Source organism: Agelaius tricolor, unplaced genomic scaffold, assembly GCF_023055355.1.
Source record: "Agelaius tricolor isolate 1412-34295 unplaced genomic scaffold, bAgeTri1.0.p SCAF_5, whole genome shotgun sequence".
Lineage (NCBI taxonomy): Eukaryota > Metazoa > Chordata > Aves > Passeriformes > Icteridae > Agelaius > Agelaius tricolor.
Genome location: NW_027269265.1, coordinates 34,964,400 through 34,983,820, shown reverse-complemented (window position 1 = coordinate 34,983,820; position 19,421 = coordinate 34,964,400). Strand labels below are relative to the sequence as shown.

The window sequence follows — 19,421 nt, the reverse complement described above, 5'->3', positions numbered from 1 at the left end:
TTTAGCTTTGTCCATTGCATGAGATCTATGCTGCATAGATACAGGGCAAGCAGTTCAGCCAGGGAAGCACAGCATCTTTAGCTCCTCTGATGCAACAGTGATATTTAAGTGTCCGTTCAAGTCTGACTTCAAAGAGTGTCCATATAATTTTTATGCTGCTGTATGGAATGAGAACAGGAATATCCTGTCCCAGACACAATAAGAAGTGTTCCAATGAAGTCCCAAGTGCTACATACTTGTTGTCCAATTTAACACTGGTGCCTTTGAGATTACTACAGGCGTCAATATCATGGCTCCTTAAAAGCCGTGTATCTGCAAAAAGTTGTACACAGATTAAAACTCATCACTGCCATACTGCCACACTTAGTTTTACCATCTCTTCTATAATGACTGGCATTTATTTGGTACATGCAAAATGTTGTCACCGGGTAGTCAAGAGGTGGGAAGAATCTCTTGGAGGAAAAGGGCTCTTCTACACCCCAGTATCATGTACCATAGAAAGATAATGCTGGGCATACCCTCTCAAAACCAGGAAAAAATAGTTACATTCCAAAGAGGACTGGTAAATGTAATTTCTTCGAAGAAACCTTATAATGTCTTTCTGCCTTATACACATATTGCACTGCATACTTAGCAAGATAAACTAGATTAGGAAAAATGCTTTTTTCTACATAGCAGCAAAGTTTTAAACTACTGAGTGCTGAACTTCATACTGAGAGCAGACATCAGGTAAACTGATTAATGAGCAGCAACTCAGCAGGTAAGAATAATTTCTGTCTATTTGCAGGAAGGACCACAGTCACAGGATGAGAAAAGGAAGATTGTCCTAAGAGCTTTACTGATACTAGTATGTTTAACACCACAGGCAGCTGAAGCAGGCAGTGTCATCAAGTTAAATCCTTTCCTCCTAATCTCACACACAGGATAATCTGGTGCTTTCCTCCCTTTCTTGTTAGGTTAAAAGATGCTCTTCTAAAAGCACCTGCCTATATGCTGTACCAAAAATAGATGAGAAGCATTCAGAACAACAGCTTACTCTGACCTCTTGTTTTAATCTTTCTGTAGCATCAATCACTGTACATGTACATGCAGCATGCTGCAATTCCCAAAAGACACTCACAAACTCCTGAAAAAAATTGTCCAGTGACACCAGGCAAGAGGACATGTTTCAATATAACCCTTTACATTCACCATCTTTACCACATTCTTGATCTGCATCAGTATGTCTAAACCCAAGATAACTGAGGATATTTACAACAGCATTCTACTAACAAGCGTTACCTACAATGTAACACTACTGTCCTAAGAGTGGACTGTCAACTCTGTTCGCGCCATTTCTTACCTGAAGTTTGCACATATATCCACAGTGATGTGGTCTTTCAAATGGCAAAATCTATCCCTAAAAGTAATTTATAAATAATGCCTCCAACTGAGGTAAGCAGTCAAAGAAATTTGTTCAAAACTGATCTATTCCAAATGAAAATACAGTTGTATTGAAGAATAATTGTAGACCCACGTCAGTGACCCTTCCCTCTATCTCTAAGACAATACTAGAGCATCTTTACAGACATCAAGTTCTTGGGAAAAAAAAAGTACATCACAGTAAAAATCAAAAGGTTTCAAAGACCACACTGGGTTTTTTTGCTCATAAAAGGAGCCTAAATTGGGAGATAAGTTTTCTAGCCAATGCAGTGAATTTTTGTAAACTGCAGATGTAACATCCATACAGAAAAGAGAGACACAATTTCAAGTCATGGGCTTTCACAAGCTTTCCCTCTTAAAGGAAAGTAAACACCTACCATGTATCTATATTACATAATAAAGTGACATCTAAAGACTATCTTATTTAGGAACAACTAATAAAAGGAACTAATAAAACAACTAATAAAAGGAACAACTAATAAAAGCACGTGGAAACATAAGAACATAAGCTCTCTTTTGATCGGAATAATTTAAAATCAAATACTGTTAATCTTTCAATTAAGGACTTGTTAGTAAATTTGTTCAGGGATTGACAGTTTAAAGAAAGGAAAATGAATGCTGGATGAATGAGAGTAATGCCTGAGAGCTCATGACAAGCTGAAAGAAGGCAAGGAAGGAGTGGTGGCTTACAACATTTGAAAAATCATCCTACATCTTCTCTACAGAGTTGCAGAAATAGCTCTCTGCCTCAAATTAGGACTCTAGACCTGCTCTTCCAACAACAGAGACTTTGAGGACAGCTGCTCACCTAACTTATCTACTACACTGATCTTTTCATTAACAGAAATAAAGGCAGACTGCCACAGAATCAAGACACTGCCTTTTTTAAGGTTAGCTTGCCAACTTCCAAGCAAAACTTACATGGCCTTCCATGCCTTCCTGAGGACTCCAGTCTTTCCAGCTGTTTCTTCCAGCTTTTAGCCGTATCACCTCATCTGGCCACTGCAGCTCTTTCCTTTTTGACACGTTGATCCCTTCCAGTACTTGACTGGGATCCATTAACTATAAGTAGGAATTGAGTTTTGACTGTTAGTTCAGCTAAAATTTAAAAGGAACAGATAAACTGCAACCTTTTGCATAATTCCAGATAATTGACTTTAACCCACTGAAATTGATTTCTGACAAATTTCAAGGTTGGAAACTTGAGCTCCAGGCTCTCCAAGCCCAAACAGCACTGAATTTGGAAATGATGCTGTGGTTTCAGACACCAGTGAATATGGTGAATATGCCAGTTCACTGAAGCAACAGCTCTGGTTCCATTCCCCACCTCATTCAGTTATACTAGCTCATGGCAGGACTGGGGAGCTGGCACAACAAAAGCATTGGCAGCACACAGTCTAGTAACAGGGAAAAGTTAAGTGATGATGAGCTGTTACAATAGGTTCATTACTTCTTACAGAATATCTTAAGAAACTTGGGGAATTAATTGTTAGGCAGAAGTATTTATCTACTAGCATGGTTAGTTGAGACCCACTCCATGTTTTGAAGTAAACTGGCCTTTCCACAGGGCAAGCAGGAGAAAACTCCTGAAAAATTCTTCCTATTTAAGGACAGAGAGAACTCCATAATGTCCACTATCCAAGGGCACATATCCACTTTATCCTCCTCACACAGAGGATTAGCAAGCAGCTTCATAAAAGGGCCCTTGCTGGCAAACAAAAGCTATTAAGCACAGATCTGAAAAATTAACTTTGCCCACTATGACGCAATTTACGAAAGATTACTTAAACTGAGGTGGTAACAGCAATGAAATCATGTTTATTATGATCTAACCTCTTGAATAGGTTAGATCATAATAAACTTCTTGAGGTTTCCCACAAGTATAATGCCAAAGACATGTACGTGGGGCTAATAAGAGCTAAGAAAGAATGCAAGAATAAACATTCCTGGATTTTCACAAAACAAGTAAGGCTGCCATGATTAACTTAGTCAATAGTGAATTGTTTGCTGCTCAGTAAACCCTGAAGTGGGTATAACCAAAGAATAAATACATATGAAAGTGAAAGCAGGTATTTTACACTTACTTTTGCAGAAAATCTACTTGCCTTCAAAGAAAAAAAGCTTTCTATCCTGCAAATGAAGCTGTTTACCTTTTATACATTACAGCAAGTAAAGCTAAACTAAATATGAAGTGGAACTGAGTTCCACTGACATTCTCAGAGCTGCACTACAGGAAAAAAAAAAAAATTAAACAAGGAACATACAGGAAGGCTGCTTGTCCAGAACACCTTTTCTTTACATTAATTCTCCAAACATAACTGCACAGAAACTGTATACCAGATATTCTAGAACGTGTATTTGTAAGTAGCGATTTCAACAACATACAAAGGAAGAACTAACAAAAGCACGTGGAAACATAAGTTAACTTGTTCTTCTAGACTATTCACCTGGATTCTGTAAATAACGTCATCCTTTTTGGCTTGCATTTGGTTTGCAGGGCTTGCACTGCCACCTGACTGAGTTTCAGCTGCATTACTCCCTCCTTCTGTCCCTAGAAAGCCCACAAGGGCATGCTGTTTACAGGCTGGGATGCTTTGGCTGGAGCTGCTAGAAGAGGGCAGTCCATGCTGCACGCTGACCCCAGTCTGGCCAGTAGGTTCCATTTGGTTGACCATAGACAGGCGGGACTGGATGGATGAGGGGAGGTTGCGAAGGGATATCTGACTGGTGGAAGAGCGCCGGCAAGGCACAAAGCCCGCTGTGGATGTGCGAAGAGATGAATGACGGCTGCCGTAGCAGTAGGATGAATGGCTAGCGACTGAGGCACGGGCAGGGGAATGTCTGACAAGGCTGGACTGCACAGAGTGGGAGCTGTGACTGGTGCCTAAAAGTAAAAGATACACAATCAGGAAAGTTTGATAAAGCCTCCCACACACAACAGATTGCCAACACAAATGTTTTAGTGCACAGATATACAAAACTGATTGTCTAACCAACATCATCTGAAACAGATGTACTGCAGAAGATCTCTGCTGCATCTCGCATAGCAGTATATTTCAATACATTCCATTCAGCTTATCTCAGAATTCATATTCTGTTCAATTCACAATCCCTATCAGACAAGTACCTTGAAAAATGTCTTGCACTTTCTGCATGAACAATTTCTTACTAAACATTAGCACTTCAGTTTACCATACTTGAGGCAATAAGAAAGGTAGATGCCCATGTTTTAAAATAATATCCTTGATTACACATTCAAGGTTTGGGTCAAAAAATCCATTAGAACAAAGCTATTTTAAAACAAGTTCAAATTTAATACATTTGAAGCTATAAACAAATTGCAGTTTATGAGCATTGGTGTAATTATTTCTCCTATACTAAATATTTGCAGATAACTCTCCTCAGCTGATAGATCTAATTATGTTCATACAAATCCATACATCTGTATTTTCTTTGTGAGTAAAGGCAATGTTTGAAAGACTTTCTCAGCTTTAGTGTTTGTCACCTCCTTAACTACAGTTCACTATGGACCCTTGGATAGATTCAGTTAGAATACTGTGCAAATAAGAGAACTTGTTTCACTGTATAAATAAGAAATATAAACATTCCCAAAAAATGATGAGTTCAGCATTTGCAAACAACAGAAGTGAAATATCCAGTCTGTAGAAATCTGTTTTAAAAAGTTATTTAATCTACTTGTCAGCACAACTATATCCCTATTTATCAGATCTGTCTGGGAACCTTGTATTGCATAAAACAGTACTGTAGTTTGAGATGAATCCAGCAGCTCTTAGCACGACATAAAATCACATCACTTTAGTTTGCTTTTTCTTTTAACTTAGGCCAAAGAGCTGAAAGGCCTGTTCTAGCTATAGGACCGAATTTGTATGAAGTTGTCTCTTTGTTTCAACTTTACCCAGAGTGGAGGGATGAGCTGGTGGATGAGCTGCAGGAAAAGTTGTGGGATGAGCTGCCACAGGAGGGTGCTGTACTGCTCCAGGTCCCTGCCCTGTAGTTGCATTCCCTCCTCCTTGTGACATGCTGCTCTGTGACTCATTGATAGTTGCATTGTTACTTGTGCAAGAAGCTCCACCTCCAGCATCTGAATCTTCAATATTTCCACCACTATTGCAGCCAGCTCCACAGCCTTTCCTTAGTCTGGAAACACAATGCAAGTGATACATTAATACACACCTCCTAATCATTAGTATTCTAAGAAATGCTTCATGACATGCAAAAGGATCAGCACAATCCACAGCATTTCCTAAAATCAGTTAAAACCTGACTTTATTTTCTCAGAATATGCTTTGCAAATATATTTTGCAAAGCAAAATTGCAAAAAATTGCAGTCTCTTAGAAAGTCTCTGCTTTCTAAGAGACTGCAATTTTTTTCATGACAGCTATTCAGTAACATTATTTATGACAAGTGAAGTGCTCATATAAATTAGCTTTTTAAAAATTATTCCACCTCTGAAATACAATACAGTGATAAAATTCCAACTCAAATGCTCATAGAACATCCTGGTTATTTTGTAACAATTTAATAAAACTTATGCTACTTAACACACTAGTCATGTGTAACTGTTACACTGCAAAAATCTTTGTCTACACAGATTAGCAAGGAAAATGTTTCCTGGATTTTTAATGTATTTGGTTTCTGTTACCTTCAGTAAAGCACTCACAATTGTTTGAAGCACATGCTGAAGACTCAGACAGTAGGTTAGCCACCATTTTACAGCATACATAACCACAGTTTTTTCACCACATTGTTTACACTAATAAGCTTCAAATGGACACAAACACCACAGCACATTTCCTCCTCCCTTCAATTCCTACTTTCATTTTTCTTTTCTGTCACACTCAAGTACACTGAGCACTCCTTTCCAATTTTTTTTGTCCCAGGACACAGAATCCTGAAGCATAAACCTTGGATTCAAATACTGCTGTGTGTCATGCTTTCACCTGTTATTCTGTCAAGTTGGACAAGCTGATGGCAATAGGAGACAAATACCACAGACTGCAGTAAATGTGGCATTTTTGGCACTCTGGGTGAAGCAGCATGTTCTGTTCTGATATGCTGTAGATGTCTAAGATAAATACAACCATCAGAACAGCTACAGGACTGTTCAGACCACAGCACAAGCTCCTGGAACTACTAAGAACCGGGATGTACATTTCTGAATGGCACACAGCTCCCACTGTTGCTTTTGGAGCCAGTCATAGAGGGCCAGAAGTGCAGTAAAAGTTCTCATGGCCTATAAAACACAGCACAGCAAGAGTTTGTATTGGATTACCCAGGGGTCATGTGGGGAAACAATTATATCATTCCAGTTACTTCTTCTAGCACTAACATACAGCATTATGTAACATATAAGCACTTGTGAGATTTTGAACAACAGCTAAAGCTTGCATAACTATGGATGAGCATGCTTTAAAGCATTAACATAGGCACTCTCATGCTAAGTATCTGCCAGACAGGAATCCTACCAAACAGTCCTGATTCTGTAAAGATGGTATTAAGAGACTGCAAAAGCCATCATACTGAAAAAACACAGTACAGAATTTGCATTGTGTCTCATTATCAGACCTAACATTAGATCTGAAGTTGCAGTTCCTGCATCTAGACTTTATCTTCTTGTCTCTGAGCTCTCATTTACATAGTTTGTGGTATATTACTCAGCCTTGGAGATTAATCCTGTACCAAAGCAGTTGCCATATGTTACTGATGTGCCTAAAATAAGAGTCAAGGTTTATTTATTTTAATGTGACTGAATATTATAAATTACGCTGTGTTGGGCCTGTGCAAGACTAGTTAATGGAATGAGAGCATGAACACACACTAATGAGAACCCCTTTCCTCAGTTCACCTGTGCCATGTAGACACTATGAAGTTTCTGATGTTTCCTAAGCTGATGGCTCCCCCAAGAATGTCCTTTAGCTGTTCATGACTATCTGAATAGGAAGTAGTCAAAGGTGAGACATAGATTGGGTATCCAATTGGCTGGTCACAAGAAGAGTTGATCATGTTCCTCAGAGCTTGTTTAGCATTTTGGATACTTCCTCTTTCTGGATTACGATTACGCAGGAAGACAAGCTCCTGCTGTTGTCCTGCCCACAGGCCACGCACACACTCCTTATTGACCTGCAAAAGCCAAGAAGAGAGGCTGTGTCAGAAAGCGAAGCAATGAGAGCATGTGGTGACTGCTGCGTTATACCAAAGCCTTTGTGAGCACATGCAGTATTGCACTGCAGGACTGCCAGCATTCACATGCAGTTCTTTTACAGGCTGAACCTAGGGGCACAGGCTGCAACAGTGAGCATAAACAAATTTAAGAATGGGATGAGAAATAAGTGAGAGGGAACTGATTTTCTGATACAATACTTGCACTGTATGAGAAGAACCAGCCCTATTAATAACAAAACAGTAAAGATTTCAGTTGAGGCAGCAGTTTGGTATAGTTATTAAAATACACCTCAGCTTGCTGTCACACTGTGAAACGTACACGAAGCTTACCTTAATGACCCTGAAACTGAGATAGCGCTTATTGAGCATAATGATTTTATATTCATTGGTGCCATCGTCCATCACGTGGCGCAGAGCAAGAAGGGACGGAGAATTGGAAAGAACTGCACTTCGCCAAGCAGGGTCCCCTTCATGTGCTATAACTAGATTTTCTTCATGAGTTGTTATAGCTTCATAAAGGACAGAAGGATCATCATATTCATCTGGAGAAGTGAAGTGATCCTGTTTCCAATAATACATGTTCATTGAGCTATGATTAACATTTCAGATGTAACTACATATAAAAATAGAACATTTCACACCTCAAACTTTTAAAATGATCAGTGCATAACACAAAGTTAGCCTCCACCAGTAGCAAATACCTATTTAAGAACACTGTTAAAGATGACTTATTTTACAACAGATTGGTTCTGTTTGCTTGTATTTGCTTAAACTTAAAACCAAAATGATTAGAAGGACCTGCCTATCACTGATTCAAGTAAATTTCTATTTATACTGCTGGCAGAAGCTTTTTCCTTTTAGCTTCTCTTCTTATTCATAAACTTCCAACTGTAAAACACTCTTAAGTAAAGCACAGATTATTCACTGAGACTGTAATATATGAAAATAGCAATAAGAAGAAAAACAATATTTACTATGAAAAAGTTCACATTAATACTTGATGACAAATTTCTTCAGCATCAAGACAACTTACATTACTATAAAGACAACTTACATTACTGCCAAATAATGTAGTCAAATAAAAATAGTCAAATAAAAACTAAAACACAAAACAAACAAAACACAAAACCTGCAAGTTTAATTCAGTATTGAGTAACATTACTTTCTGGCTAAAAAAGCATTGTGGTTAATAGCTAAATTTTCACACTGACTGAAGCCTGGGTATGCTGATGCACTGCAAGTGAATTAAATCATTTTTCACAGATTAACAGAATAATGTTCAGAACTTTTATTTTTTCACTGTTACTGTGACCTGTTTTTCTCTCTCTCTCTTCATTCTTTGACTTCAATCAAAGCCGTTTTGCACAGCAACCCTCTGAGAACACTTAGAGAGTTGTTGAAGTGGTACCTCTGCTGGTTTCAACAACAATTTGGTAATTATTCTGCTTTGCTGTATGTACTCCTATCACACACCTTCTCCTAGATTCAGAAAGTTTGTATTACATGAATAAGTTAATTCAATCACTGCTAGTTTTGGGAGGCTCCAGACTGCAATGGAGGCAAAAAAAGAAACCTTTATCATAAATTTTTACACTGCAACTATGATTTGTTTACTTATTATGATTTTCAAGCAGTCTATTCTTCCTGATTACTAACACTTCTCCCCCCTTACAGAGTGCTTATCACTAAGTATATGTTTTCTTGTATTTGCTGAGTTAATACATGGACTGGTCAGAATTTGAGAATCTTTACACACACTTCACTACAAAGACAAATTCTAACTTCAGCTTATGGAAAAGCAACCTTCTCATTCTCACCTGAAACTTGTGATTACAACACTTCAAAGTTAAAAGAACAAGAAAAAAAACTCCCACTGGAGGAGAGGACTATGCAGCTTTGAACGCATAACCTTTTAAACCAATTACCTATGTGTAGGGAGGGAAGAGGGAAAATATCAGAGAAGCTGTTCATAAGGGAAATCTCTAGATAGGTATGATACAGGGCTTGACATCTTCTCTGATCTACAGTTAATGTAATTTTCAAGCTCTGAGCATAAACAGCATTCCCTTTTCCTCTGTATCACCTTCCAAAAAAAGTTGTAATAAATCAAAGGACAAGACACAATAGTCCCTCGTTTTCAGCAGTCAATTTCTATCACAGTCCTTTTATTATCATCCTCTTTTTCCTTTTTCCCAGCCACTAATTTTTAAAAGAAAAAATGCACAAAAATGAAAAACTAGACACAGTGTTCTGTGTAATCTCTCACTTGATGTAGCTTCAGTGACATCCGTATTCCAGGGACCACTACTTTCCTCAGTAATTCCATGTCAGCAAAGATCCATTCATCTCTAATTGAAGATATACGGAAGTCACCCTTAAATAGGGCATGCAGGCCATACAAGAAGGATTCCAGGTTACTGTTGAGGGGGGAAAAATGAAAACAACCCAGATATTAACAGAAGTACATATCCACAGTTATAACTGAAAAGAAACTACTGAGCTGCACAGAAAGGCACACAATTCTTCTCTACCACGGTAAGCTACAGGATAAGATGGGGAAAAAAAAAGTGTGTGTAAAAAAATTTGGTACATCAGATGTCTACCTGCACTGAACAGGTAATGAACAAACTATACATGCAACAGACTATTTACATGGACTACAGCAAACAAGTATCATGAGGAGTGCCTGATTTAAAGAAACTGTTTTCAATTACTAAGCTAACTTAAGAGTGAAGAATCATATATGCTCTGATGAATCTTGCAAATCCATATATAAACAACCTTCAAGATGGCTAGAACTTAGAGGAATTAATCAACAGTTGCCCTGAAATTGAAGTAGAACAGGTTTTATAGTCAGCATCCAGCTGACCAATAGCTTCCACATCCAATTATGCTTCTTTTCAAGCCATCACCTTGTGATTTCCTGAACCTTATAGCTGTATTTTACATTTGCTTTCTAAAATCGAGGCTGTCAGTCTGCAAGAAAATTGCCATATGACAACAGATTTGAGCTGAAGATTTGTACAAAACACAACTGTTTGCCACAGAGCCGCCTAAACTGTGATATTTACCACAGTGATCTCATCTAACATCCACCAAGACATATCAGTTTCTCATTTTAAGAAACTTTCCTCTTTTCCCCCTAAATTCCATATAGGACATCTAGTTGGTGCAGGAAATGGAGCTTACTTATAGATCTCAGACAGTTCTAAACTGGTTATAGCCAGTCCTTACCCATACCAGAACTCCCATCTTGAATTAGTTCAATAAAACAATACGCTTAGCTGCAAGTCCTCCCACGGTTGCTCTTCTATAGTTACATTTCAGTAGTTGTTGTAATGAAGTTACATAGCACATTTGCCCAGCTTAAGGCAAGATGGCATTAATTATCTATTTCTTCTATGAAAAGATACTAATCTAAAACCTAATCTAAGAACTCAGAGGGATTTTGAGGATAGGAAACTTAGAGCAAAAACATTTTATTACCTAGACATATGATGTGAAGCTGTTCCCAATGCTCTCCGCCCCAGAACACAAAGTCCATAACACAGTGTCACTAGGGGTGAGTCTTTACTTGAATCCAGTGGCTTGTAATAACAAAAGAAAAAATAAGTTAGGTGAATGGAAAAAAAGACATGGCCACTGAAAAGGAAGATTCTGCCAGATGAAGTAAAAAGACCCCAACACAGCAGTTCTCAAGTGTGTGTATGTACCTACCACAACAGTCACTCTTAAAAAAACAATTCTGATTTAAAGTCTGAGCAAGAGTTTTACAAGTATTTAAGAATACTTGTAAAGGTGAACACCTATATATGGTTATTTGAAATAAGAATTTGTAAGCTAAAGAGATGCATGCTACATTCCTCATGGTGTGTATCTTGCAGGCAAACTGCTGATTAGCTAAATTATAGGGTTTAGACAAAAATATTTTCTGTGCATACAGAGGATTATCACTGGTTATGAGTATTTAAGCCTGATTTACCTGACAACTTCCCTGGACTACAGCTTTAAGTCAAGGGGTTAGTTAGGGGAAACTTACCCTCAGTTCAAGGGCAGCAGTATAGCCAGGGTATATAATGCCCTAGCAAAGGGCATCATTCAATTAAGTGATTAAATCTGATTTTCATACATATACAAAATATTTAATGTTCATTTCTTGGAGGGAAATAATTTTCTTTGGCTGTTGTTTGTCCTTTGACCACAGGACACTAAGTCTTACCCCTGTTAAAACAGGCTTTAACTGATCTTTTATCTCCAAAGCAAAACTGAACCCTTAAGTCTTGGGTCCTTCACTAAACATATAAATTCCATTTGCTTCTCCTGATGAATGTCAAGTGTTTTGGGCCTGCAGCCTTAATGGGTGGGAGCTAAGGCTTGGATCTACCCCTGAGACACAGCGGAGCCAGCAAAGATGGGTTATTTTAAATTGTGTGGTGACAAGCCTTTTTTTCCCCCCCTCCCTTTTTGTTCCCAGAGGATAGCTGGGGAAGTTTGCTGTGCCAAACAGTTGGAATGTGTTTTTTCTCCTCTTTCTCCCCCTTCAAAACAAAAAGAGAAAACTTTATGCTGTGAATTCTGTTAATTGGGAAACAAAAATCCAAACTGTAGTGCAGCATTACTGGGCCTAGGCACCTATTTATATTCCTGTCGCTTTAATCTCAATCAATGTCTGCTTATTGTCAAAGGCAAAGTTAATTTGACACAGTTATTTTGTAAACAGTAAAAAGTCAAGGCATTCCTCTACAAACACACTAACACTCCTATTTAAAAGGTGGAAGGATTGTGGAAAGAAGAAAAGGTTGAATGTAGGATGATTGTTTACACAAGCCAACAATTCCAGTGGTCCAAGGAAATGGTATTGTGCGATCACTGAGAAAGAAGGAGTGAGTCTAAGCTGGAAATAGGTATCTTAGGTTTTAGGGATTTTTGTTTTGGAGTTTTTTTGTTTAAGTTGGGGTTGATTTGTGAACACTGATACCTAAGTACGAAACATCAATTCTGCAGACATACCTTTCTAATGTCTAAGATTCAACTGGTTCATTTGAGCTGGCAAATAAAATTCATTAATGAACTGGTTAAACCGTATACTGCTTGCAGAATCTATTAAATTCACATCTCAGAACTGGAAGATCAAAATAATTTCAATCAAACACTTTAATTATACATACTTATTTTAAAAATCAGCATGAAACCCATCTGTAAGTCAAACCAACAGGAAAAAAGTGACACCATCCTTACCTTTTCTCTTCGAGAGCAGCAATATTCTATCCAGTTCAAATATATCATACAGAAGCTCTCTCGTGAGATCCCTGCCAGACGGTGGTCATAATCCTCATCAATATTGGGGTTAAATGTTGGGTCTACATCCACATAATTGCGGTCTGTGCACAGCCGCAGGCCCTCCTGCATTGTCTCGTTAGCTAACCATTCCTCTAGCTTGGGGGAGGTTGTGACATAATAGATGATTCCCTGAAACAGTAGCAGTTAAAAATATGAGTCAATACTGCAATTTAAAAAAATCCCGTCAATCTCAATGTTTCAACTTATTTGAATTTTTGTGGTGAAAATGAACAGAACTGATACACAGTAGCATTGATATTGCTCACAGGTACAACAGATTTGCATAGAAAACACAATACAGGTGTTTTGAATCCAGTGGCTTGTAATAACAAAAGAAAAAATAAGTTAGTGTATAGAAGTATTTTTCAAAGACTGTCAGGATTTTGAAGCCTACACTGAAGGAATAAGGAAAGGAAAAAAAGGATGGGATAGGATCCTCACTGTAATTTTTGCAGAAAACAAATACATAGAAATTTTTATTTAGTTAACACAGAAGCCTACTTTTTAGTGCAGACTTTCTAAAGAATTCTAAATTTTTTTAAAAAGCTAAAACACTAAACAATTTAAGACCCCTGTGCTAGGGAACAACTTGTGTGCATGTGTGAGTAAGTATCTTGGAAATATATTAACCTGAAAATTTTCAGCTCTCAGAAAGAGTAGCTTATGAAAAAATCTCAATTAGTGCACTGATTGCCTAAAAGGATCTGAGGTTACAGTCATCTTAGAATTGGAAGAGAGGGCTTGTTTCTTTTTTAAGAACCGAAGATAGGTTTGGACAGCTTATGAAGACCAAAGCAGCTTGGCTTTCTCTTAAGAAACAAACTAACCAACTTTTTTTTTTTTACAACAGAGCTATTGTATTTCAGTAACAGTTTTAAAGTTCCTATTCCAGCTTCAGCTAGGAGGTGTGCTCTCTCTGATCTAAAGTACAGGGTCATTGTCCTGCTCATGTGCTGGACTTCTGAGTCACCGTGAGTACAAGAAACTGTCCTCCTTTGCAGGAGGTGTTCATACATCTGCAATTATCACCTCACCCCATGATCCTCATGTGACAGACATGATGGGTTCAAGACACTGAGCAGTTCCCAGGTGTAGCCCAGCCAGCCTCCCCCCACAGGCTGCACTGAGCCAAACCGCACCTTCACATAGTAAGTGGTAAGAATTTTCCGGAGATCAAAGACTTGGAGCATGGAAGCTGCACTGTTGTCAGTGATGCTGTAACCCTCCAGAACATACTTTGTTACAAGCACTTCCCAAGCCAGCCAACGCTGCCCAAAGGCTGCATTAAAGGAAAGCATGTGAGGAAGGTGGCCTGGTTCACAGCAACAAAAACCTTCATCTTCCTCTACACCTTCAGTGATGGCCTCTACTTCTCGTTGCTGACAGTAAGTTCCTTAGGAGAAAACAGAGGAAAGAGTTGAATGCTTTATATGATTGCTTTAATGTGAACTTGTGTTTACAAGACTTGAAATTTCAAGCTATTTCCAATTAAATTCTTTTAACAGGAAGTGAACTATCCACTAACAAACACAAAAGATTTAGATAGCTTAATTTATCACTCTAGGATCCCATTTTAGTTAGGTTTCACTAACAAGTAGCCATGTTGCACTAAAATGGAAAGAGGGACTTAGCATCAAATGACAGGAGCAGCAAGAGGCCCTGCAGGCCATTTTCAAAGCAATTTATTAACAGGACAGAACTGAAAATAACTTCAATTTCTAAAGCAGAAGCCTACTTTTTAGTGCAGACAACTAAGGACATCTAAGACACTCACCTCTGAATTCAAGCCCCCTCAGCTGGAAGGTGACCAAGCCATTTCCTATCTCTATAAGGTGTACTAGTGCATTGAGGTAGTCAGAGGCTAGGATGAAGCAGTCCCCAGTACTGTAGTTTCCCCAGCGACCCAACAACAAGTCTCCACATAAGCTGTGCTGAAGGGAACGGGTTAAATGCTCATAGAAGATAGAATTCAGGTTGTTATCATCTGAACCTGCAGGAAGATTGGATTTAGGTTATCTGAAACTGCAGAAAAACATCAAGTTTGATTTACTTCACATTGAATCCTATCTTATTCTTAACCACAATACTGTTTCAAGGTCATACTCTATCCCCCACTTTTTATGAGACAACTACTCCAAATGAATCCCAAGTGACATTTGTATTTTGGACCAAATTTTTTCTTAGTCACTCCTCCATTTCCCAAATTATTCCTTCAGTTCCATTCATGCATCTCCCATCAACCTATTCAAGATAATAAAGTGCAGAAGCAAATGGAGCACAGACATCTCAGTGATGTCTGTTGTACTCACTACCATAACAATGAGACACCCTCAAACAATACTTGGTACTTTTTAAATTACTGAAGAATAAAAAGCAAAACAGTTTAATGCCTGCTACAATTATAAATAAAAAGGTAAATGCAAACCTAAGAAATCAAAAAACTTATGGGAGAGCCTAAAGAATAAAGCAAGAGAGATGACAGAAGAAAAACTAACAGTAGACAGAGCGACAGCTGTTGGACATGGTTGGACAAGATCAGAGGGCAAAGTGATCATGAATCCTATAAAAATCCAATAAAAAGCCATTTACATTTGGAAAAAAAAAAGACACTAGAAGAAAACACACACCTAAAAAAAAAGAAAAAAAAAAAAAAAAAAAAAAAAGAAACCCAACAACCCACTTCCCAAATGCCACCCCCCCCCCCAAAAAAAAAACAACAAACCCCCCAAAACCCCCAAACCAGCTGTCAAAATCCATCTAGGAGAGCTACCTGGATTCCGATCCAGCTGCGAAGCCAGTCTAGTATTTGAATGATCCACACGTTTTGTGCTGTAAAGAATAAAATAAAACATACTTAATGCAAAATACATTACTGCAAGAATGTCTAAGCAAAGAACTAATAATACAGCGTTCAATATTCCCAGTGAAATAGTTTCAAAAAGTTATTTTAAAATAATTTCAGATGCATATTTTCTGCTCTTCTCATATGCAAAAGTATTTTTTGTGTATGATAGTATTATAATGCCTAATAAAGTCTGTCTACAGTAAATAGCAATACAATAATCTTGCACTTTAGATGAAAGTGCATACATTTTCTTGGGTACGAAGTTTTAGATGTGAGAATAAATTAGGACCAATTAAATCAGCCCAGCTAACATTTCAGTAGACTTTAGGGAAAGATTAATTTTTAGACAGTTCTTTCATTATCTGAAATTACAACTATAATGCTTTAATCTAAGATTTGGAACATTGCATTTAAACTGTTCTAATGTTAGAAGGGAAATAAGAAATACCAGAAATATCCGTTCAACTTGCCCTATTCTGTTTATATAATATTTTATTGGTCTGATAAGCTCTCTATTGCTGATAGTGTGAGAGAAATAAAACAAAAAGAAACATATTCTGACCTGAAGATTCTTTTACTACTGATCCCACCTTGAACAAAAAAAACCAATTACTTTGAAATATTTTTGTATTAAGTTCAGCCAGTTTTGCTGTGAGCAGAACAATAACGAACACAGGTAAAACACACCTACGAATTGGTCCCCAAAAACTTTTTATACATAAACTCACTTTTTGATTAAAATTACACTTCACAATACCATGAATTTCATGTTTAAAATACCAGGATGGCATAACACTATGTAGAAATTACTTTAGCAGCTGAAGCAAATGATCCTGGTGTAAAAAACAGCTGCTACAGTGTTTCAGAAACAAGTTCAGTGAAAACTTTCAGTGCTTTATACTAGTTTTCTCTGGGGAAAAAACAATAACAGAAATTCACAAGTTTAAAAAAAAAAACAACCAAAAAAACACCCCAAACCAACATTTCAGACATACCTAGTCTATTAAAAACAAATTATTTAAAACTTTCTTGTTTCACCTACTTGTAGTCTCTTTCCCAGAATTTGACAGGCCTGGCATATGAAGTGATGAATATTGCACTTCCCAGAAAAGGATTCAGTGGAGTAGAGAAGAAAGCTGACACAACTGCTTGGACAAATAACATGGCAGAATCTGTACGATACGAGAATTAAGGAAAGCAAGGCAACAACTACTTTTTTTTTAGTTTCTGTGATTGTGTTCAATACAGACAGCAACACTAATGAAGAGCAAAACAAGATCTCTATGAATTTCTATGCAGCAAAGATGTTTGTAGGATTTCCAGCATTAAGGGGATTCTTTTTGTTTTTAAAAACAGAAATAGATGGAAATCTGGCACTAGACACGACAGTCATTGCCAAAAATTCAGTTAAAATACTAACTCAACACTCCATTCAAACTACAGAAGTTTAAAATGCAAAACTCAAGGACTAAAACCATAATGACTCCTGCAAAAGGGAATGACTATCAAAAGGAAAATCATGTGATTTTCAGAATTACTTCTGGTTTCTTTTTTTTTTTTTTTTTTACATCAGGATGCTATTCCTACCATTACCATATAATTCACAGCATTGTAACACGGCAGAAAGTGTGCACAGCTTCTTTGTAAATACTCACTAGACAAACCTGCTCTTTCAGCAGTTTTACCCCATAACACAGAATCCATTACAATGCAGTACTCAGAAGTTATAAATAGATGACTTCAGAAGAAGGCTTGCATTTTCAAAGGATACGTGGCACAGCAAAGGGCTGGGCAAAAGCATGGAAGGCAGACCCCCATGTGATCTGCCAGGGAGCAATGTAGGTATATACAAATCTCAATTTATAAAAGAGTTCCCAAAGCTACAGGGAAAAAAAGAAAGAGAAAAACAATTCAGTATTTTCAATAACAATCAACATGCCTTGCATCCTGAGGAATTTACTGGTCATCCTAGAGTTCTTACTGATCTACCAGAAGCTTTGAGACTTCAAAAAAGGATGTAGTTACAAAAGCAAGTAACATAAGATGCACTTCCCAGTTCTACATACAAACTCAGGAGATGTTTAGAAACTTACATATGGTTTCTCAAGCCAACAGAAATGCTTTGGGAAAGAGAAGTCTTAGCTGCCTTACAGCATATCTATTACAGTACAAAAGACTGAGAATCTGCAAGATTACCTATCAGATAGGACTATCCATCTGTTTTCCCCTTTGGATGAACTGAAACACCTAAAAACAGAGTGAAAAGTTACCTTGCTGAAGAGTATGGACATGAAGAAGAGATCTAGCAGCATGGTCTCAGTAAAACTTTTGTAATCAAAAGTAAAGAAGAGCACTGTGAAAATAACAGTGACATACTGGCACGTTGGGCTACTGAATGATGAACGCAGTAACTTCAAGCCAGCTATTGTGATCATTAAAGCACCCAACCTGTGTAAGGAAGTCACACAAAACAGTTATTACCTGTTATCTGAAAGGGGTTTAAAGACCACTTAAGCTGTGCTGTCATGCAATATCAATCTCTTCAAACTTTGACTTGGGTTTGCTTTTGGAATTGGGGGCAAAGGGTGTTAATGATTTGTTGTTTTTTTAAAGATAACATCTGATTTTTTTTTTAAAAAAAGGTTACCATCTAAATCTTTTCATCAGTACTCTCAAGCCAATCAATGTTCAAGATTATTTCTAAGCATGCCACTAAAAAAGAAAAAAAAATTAGGAGATGAAATATCCTTGTGGTCTGAAGAAAAACCTGGTCTTTAGGTTATGTATACTAAAATCCAAAAGTGCTAGATTAATCATCAAGAGGATGTTAATGAACACTGGATTATCATTTCCTGCATGACTATACTGCTCTAATTTCTATTGAGGGAACAGCAATTTTTTTCAGACACAGCAACTGACATACCAAAGGGTTATTAAAAAAAGAAGTTAAAGTAACATAACGGCAATGTTCCTCCCAAAGGTCTCATAGTGACTGTGATAATGAGCCCAAAGCAAGAACTTACTAGATGCAAGGATTAAAATTAAGGAAGCCAAAAAAGCCACACACCACCCCACAAAATAAATCTAACAACTTGCCTCCCAAAATATTTTCTGTTTAGTTTCAATATATACTCTTTTATTCCTAAGAATAGAATATATACTCTTTTATTTCAATATATACTCTTTTATTCCTAAGAATAGAATTTCAAATCCAAAAAAGACACCTGGTTACTGTTTCTTGGAGGCAAAAAATGCAGGGCTTATTATTGAGCTATCATTTGCTGTGACAGTCAGATACACTGCTCAAGGGATTATAACTAAGATTCAATTCAAGAAGCAGTGTGCAATTCCACCTGGACATGGATTATACTTAGGGGCTAGGAAGCCTGGGGAATTCCTTAATGAGTGAAGAAAGGTGCAGAGGGGCAGCACGCTGGTACACCAACTCAGAGAGCAAGTCTGAAATTTACACTTGATAAACTACCAGAACATATCAACACTATCTTGAACTTGCCATCTGGATAATCATATTATAACTCTGTAGCTCAACAAGCAAACTTATCACAGTACTAGGTAATTCCACAACATGCCATCTTCACAGTATATGCTAGGAGTTGAATGATTTATCTT

The 19,421-nt window shown here is 37.5% G+C and overlaps 1 protein-coding gene across 9 annotated transcripts in view; it reads right to left on the bottom strand.

Moving 5' to 3' along the window:
• PCNX1 (pecanex 1) overlaps positions 1 to 19,421 on the bottom strand; it is an 89,783-nt gene that overhangs the window by 6,642 nt on the left and 63,720 nt on the right. For all 9 annotated transcript variants that reach the window (XR_011679224.1, XM_071427202.1, XM_071427204.1 and 6 more), the window contains 14 exons: positions 18,062 to 18,239; positions 17,563 to 17,671; positions 16,834 to 16,963; positions 15,717 to 15,775; positions 14,721 to 14,936; positions 14,086 to 14,339; positions 12,845 to 13,075; positions 11,093 to 11,193; positions 9,873 to 10,023; positions 7,937 to 8,167; positions 7,290 to 7,564; positions 5,339 to 5,580; positions 3,870 to 4,306; positions 2,344 to 2,484 (listed from right to left, as the gene is read on the bottom strand). Coding sequence is in view for 8 of the 9 variants with exons in the window: in XM_071427202.1 (XP_071283303.1) it covers positions 2,344 to 2,484; positions 3,870 to 4,306; positions 5,339 to 5,580; positions 7,290 to 7,564; positions 7,937 to 8,167; positions 9,873 to 10,023; positions 11,093 to 11,193; positions 12,845 to 13,075; positions 14,086 to 14,339; positions 14,721 to 14,936; positions 15,717 to 15,775; positions 16,834 to 16,963; positions 17,563 to 17,671; positions 18,062 to 18,239 (2,755 nt within the window). In the remaining variant the exon portion in view is untranslated. The remainder of the gene's footprint in view (positions 1 to 2,343; positions 2,485 to 3,869; positions 4,307 to 5,338; positions 5,581 to 7,289; positions 7,565 to 7,936; positions 8,168 to 9,872; positions 10,024 to 11,092; positions 11,194 to 12,844; positions 13,076 to 14,085; positions 14,340 to 14,720; positions 14,937 to 15,716; positions 15,776 to 16,833; positions 16,964 to 17,562; positions 17,672 to 18,061; positions 18,240 to 19,421) is intronic.